The sequence below is a fragment of the Montipora capricornis genome, chromosome 9, assembly GCF_036669925.1.
Source record: "Montipora capricornis isolate CH-2021 chromosome 9, ASM3666992v2, whole genome shotgun sequence".
Taxonomy (NCBI): Eukaryota; Metazoa; Cnidaria; class Anthozoa; order Scleractinia; family Acroporidae; genus Montipora; species Montipora capricornis.
In genome coordinates, this window is record NC_090891.1 from 35526087 (window position 1) to 35531086 (window position 5000).

At 40.3% G+C, this 5000-nt stretch overlaps 1 protein-coding gene across 1 annotated transcript in view; it reads left to right on the top strand.

Annotated features, from left to right (window-relative positions):
• LOC138015345 (dynein axonemal heavy chain 3-like) overlaps nucleotides 1–5000 on the top strand; it is an 81838-nt gene that overhangs the window by 9568 nt on the left and 67270 nt on the right. The window contains exons 11-16 of the mRNA XM_068862345.1: nucleotides 1–34; nucleotides 584–787; nucleotides 1788–1918; nucleotides 3641–3836; nucleotides 4230–4424; nucleotides 4565–4753. The exon at nucleotides 1–34 is cut by the window's left edge and continues 171 nt beyond it. Coding sequence (XP_068718446.1) covers nucleotides 1–34; nucleotides 584–787; nucleotides 1788–1918; nucleotides 3641–3836; nucleotides 4230–4424; nucleotides 4565–4753 — 949 coding nt within the window. The remainder of the gene's footprint in view (nucleotides 35–583; nucleotides 788–1787; nucleotides 1919–3640; nucleotides 3837–4229; nucleotides 4425–4564; nucleotides 4754–5000) is intronic.

Below are 5000 nucleotides of genomic sequence, written 5' to 3' on the forward strand. Positions count from 1 at the left end.
ATTGTTTGTGTTAGATTGTACAAGAATTAAGGAGGTGAGTACTCATTTCTGTTTTTTTGCAAACCGCCACTTGACAGAGCTTCTAAGACTTAAAGGCGTTTCTGATTGGTCGATGACGAATACATAAATATGTTATAGAGTGCAATACGGAAGTTCAGTTGCTATGAAAACACAGTGATGGAGTAACGATTTAGCCGCTAATTTTATTGGTCAGTGGTAATTTATGTCGACCCCCCGCCTCCCCCCCAAAAAAGAAATTTTAAGAAAAGTCAAAAGTCGAAAAACGGAGTCAATTCCTATACTTTGACTTCGAACAAAGTAAAAAGCAAGCGAAAACAACAAAGTACGCCACATTCTTTCTTTTCAACCTGGCCCAGTTCAAAAAAACGATGGATATCGTTTTACGCCGGATAAATCACTATCCAGTGGATAAGTCATAGTGAAACCAATTGCGCTATCCAATAGATAGAGATTTATGTGGTGGATTGCGTTATCCACCTTTTGAACAACTGGGGCTTGGTCAGTTGATGGCGGCAGAAAATCTTGTCATTCAACACGATCTAATATTTGCTTCCTTTCCCAGTATCTCATGTTACGCTCCAGGGATCTCGCGAGTATGATGACGTCAAAGCTGGTGCGGCGGAGTTTTGACTTCAACCGCTCGATATGTCATCAGTATGACTACATTGTCAATCGCATTACGTCATCAGCAAAGAATACGGATGAACTGGTGGATCTGGAAAAGTATATTGATAATCTGAGATCAGGGCCTCTGATTCATCTCAAGGTAGGATTGTTTGTATTTCACGTCATGCCAACTCAACTCTCCCGGATTATTCCCCGGTAACCACGGTACGTCTCTCAGAACAGGTCGCAACTTTTCCGAATAAAGACTCGATAGGATCATTTCCGTTTTGCAAAGTGGTATTACCGTTCCTGGCAGGCCTGCAACTTCTACTTGTTCTGTACGTTCAACTTTTCATGAAACCAACCTTACCTTACCGATACCCGAAATGTCGCACTGTTGGAACCCGTGTGTTTTTTGGCGGGAAGTTGCATGGGTTGGAACCCGCGTTTTTTCGGCGGGAAGTTGCATGGCCGGCGTAGTGCATTTGACAGTGGGTTTTAGTAATTTAAACAAGCAAAATGTTTGAAGACTCAACCAAAACACAAGCTAAGTATACACCAAGGAAAGGAGAAAAAGAAAATACCAGTAAGTAGGCAACGCGATGTTCAACGTGAAAGAGAGCGACTGAGAGCACGAGAAAACATGGAAAATATCAGTGACAAATAATGAGAGAGAGAGAGAGAAAGAGAGAGAGAGCAAGAAGAGCCCGGATAAAGAGACGAAATTATAGTGATTAGCATCGGAAGGAAGACCATGCCAAGCACGCGAAAAAAGGCTGAATAATTACAGTCAGAAATGCTGAGGTATCCCTAGTTAACCAGACTTTAGATTTTCAGGGGATTTGCATCTATGACAGCTTGTAAACGTTCACATTCACCTCTTGTGTTTTTCACGAAGGCATGCATGCATGGTTGGTTGTGGCCTGCGAAGGGGGCATTTAAGGGGAGAGGGCAGGGAGAGAATTCGGGAAGAAAACGACGGGGAAGACTGGGGACTCCTACTCCTAACCCTATCTCCTGCGACGCAGGCTAGGTTGGTTGAACCGAAAGCCTTTCCTACAAGGCTTTAAAAGATAATTTTGCTTGTCCTCTGCATTTGCTTGTTTCAATATTGTTTTTTCTACTATCTTTGTAACTCTGTAGCTTTTTGATTTTATCAGACTGAACTTGAGGAGGCTGCTGATCTTGTCTTGTTCTTGATGGATCACACTTTCCTCGCTGACGATCATTTAGCTTTGAACGAAACTACGTTTACATGGCCGGAGCGTATCGTACCAATCATTAAAATGAGGTGTGTAAGTTGACAGAGAGTTACTTGTAGATGTTCCTAAAGTAAACCGTTATATTCTTCTTCTTCTTCTTCTTCTTCTTCTTCTTATTATTATTATTATTATCATTATTATTATTATTATTATTATTATAATTATTATTATTATTATTATTATTGTTATTATTAGGCCGTTCGGCTGGCGTCAGGATAAAGGTTTTAATCTGCAAAGAGGTTGCAAAAAGTCTTAATTTCATATATTGCCAGTAATGGTTTGGTACGTGGTTCTCGTCCCAAAGTCTCGCTCAAGATGAGATATGATAAGGCTGATGAGATAATTTATTTACCCACTTGACGCATACCCACGTTCATACTCGTTGCAATATGCAAGTTCAATTATTAAAAATAATCATTTTCGTATAAGCGAAAACAATAATACTTAAAGTTCTTATAATGGTAGCGGAAGGGTTAGACATATGTATACATTATGAGATGAAAAAAGTAGAGTTATATAACTGCCTTTTCAAAATATTTTTGGGGAGCAGGTCATAAGAAAAGTGGAGATGGTTTTGGTGCTAAAGGCACCCAAGCGAGTGCCCAAAGGACGCAACTTCTAGGCGGGTCTGGGGGGCATGCTCCCCTAGGGAATTTTTTAAATTTAGACACTCACAGATGCAATTTAGTGCAATCTGGGGGATTTAAAGAGACGAAATTTCACATATGGGATTGACACTTGCCTGGAGTCTGATAACTAATACTGGAATGTTAGTTAAATAAACATTTCATGTGCGCTACGCAAAAAAAATATTGCGGACGCGAATTTGAACGTCAAACAAGCTTCTTTCAAGCTTTTATCTCATCTCCAGTGACTTTACGTTTGACCTAAAAATGTGTTGTGTCTGACATTTTCTGACTGGAAGGAGACGGTCAAGCTCTCTGAGGAGGCGGCTCATTGAGCCGTTGACTGGCCATATAAATGGTCCAAAATCTAACTTACGTATGGAGTTTTTAAATGAATTGGCATGAGACTAAGTGTTCCAAAGATGTCTAGGGAAGGATTCAAAAGAATTAAGACATCACTTGTCATCTTGTTAAAATAATTTTCATCAAGGTCAGTGGCCGAATCTTAAAAGATTATATTAAAGTAAATGAAAGTAAAGAGATGCACAACAAATCGCCAGTTGAAATGAACCTTATTGTCGGCATGATTTTAGCTGAATCGATAACATCTTGAAGAACTTGGAGGCCAGACTGACCGGTGGCTCAGTTGGTTGAGCATCGGTCTGTCACGCGGGAGGTCGTGAGTTCAACTCCGGCCGGACCAACACTCAGGGTCTTAAAAAAACTGAGGAGAATGTGCTGCCTTTGCAATTACATATGCAAATGGTTAGATTTTCAAGTCTTCTCGGATAAGGACTGTAAACCGGAGGACCCGTCTCATAACCCTTGTTGGAAATTAAATAGTGTGGGACGTTAAAGAACCCACTCACTATTCGATAAGAGTAGGGGACGTAGTCCCCGGTGTTTTGGTCTGACCTTATCTGGACGGGGGCATCTTTCACTTCCTAAAATAAAAGTGTAAACTGTGTAATAAGCAGTCTGGCTAAAGTTCCCCGAAAAACATTGTAAATTACAGTAAATTAGTCTTGAAAAGCTCCGAGGGGAGAGACTAATAGCTTCACTCACTCAGTCTTTCAGTTTGTATTAACGTCAGATAAGTAACGTACATTTGTATTTTCTGTTCAGTGAAACCCGTGTCACCCGAGAGCACGATACGGCAATGAACAAGCTGTTTGATTGGTTAGCACGGTTTGAGTCGCAGTTGGAGGAAACAGTTGCCAGCGTTAAAGAGTTTCACAGCAAAGACAGAATGTCGGAAGCTAAGATGTACGTTGCTCAATTAGATGAACTGAAACAAAGAGTAGAGGGATTTCTTGAAGAGGTAATTGTTTAATTTGAGGAAGGGTTGATGAACTGATTTAGACATTGGGACAAAACTATTGGTTCCACGTCAGTAGTACTGCTAGAATGGACATTCCTGACAGTTGTATGGTGCAATGAGACTGTGGTACGGCACGGAGTTGTGACCTTTCACTTCTTCTATATTGGAGACACCCGACCTGTGAATCCTACTATTAATTAATATTAAGATTGTAATGGCTTCCATTTCCTCATTAAGCGCTAATATAAATGGCTCAAAAACGCCTGGCAATGATCATGGAACGAATAAACAAAAAAAAAATGCTCTTGTGACTGAGTTGATTTGGGTCAGAAATTTGAAAAAAAATGCAGGATAAGAAGCTACTTCTGTTTTTTTCCTTGTTCCAACCGACAGAGAAAGAAAATCAACAAGGAAGAAGACCTTCTTGGCTGTGAGACACACAGTGCATTTCCTCAAATTCAGGAGATCGTCGATGCTAAGGAACCCTTTGACAAATTGTGGAGGGCGTTGGTTACTTTCCAGGATAAACACGAGGCGTGGCTGGCCGGGTCCATCCTGAAACTCAACGCTGAAGAGATTGAAGAAGAGGTGTATATATATTAAAGAACCTTAAAAGGTTTTATTTCTAGTGTATGGGTCGAACAAACGCTTTTTAACTTCGATGACTTTGCTTATATCCAACCTATTTACGTCGCGTATAATGTTATTTCTTTCTGTTTTCCCCATAGGTTTCAGAATTGTGGAGAGTAATCTATAAATTGACGAAAGAATTTGCTCACCCGGAGTTCCGCGGTCCTTTAAGAGTGGCATCCACAACCAAAGCCAGACTTGAAAATTTCAAGATTAACATGCCACTTATTAATGCTCTTTGTACACCTGGGATAAAAGACAGGCACTGGGAAGCCATGAGCGTGAAGGTGCAGTATTTTGTATTATTAGTTGAGACATACGGCGCATTTCACTTTTCGATAGATTGAATGTTTTGATTTTTCTGATTTTGAACACATGTTCAAAACTAAGTTTTTCAAAACAGACAGCTAGATGCAAGATTCAGGAATTTTGCTTTCTGGAACTCCGAATTTTCTCGTGACCTTTTTGAGAAACAGGCCTCTGAACCATCTTAAACCACGTCTTTCCATTAAAAACCAGTGTTAAGTGGCATAA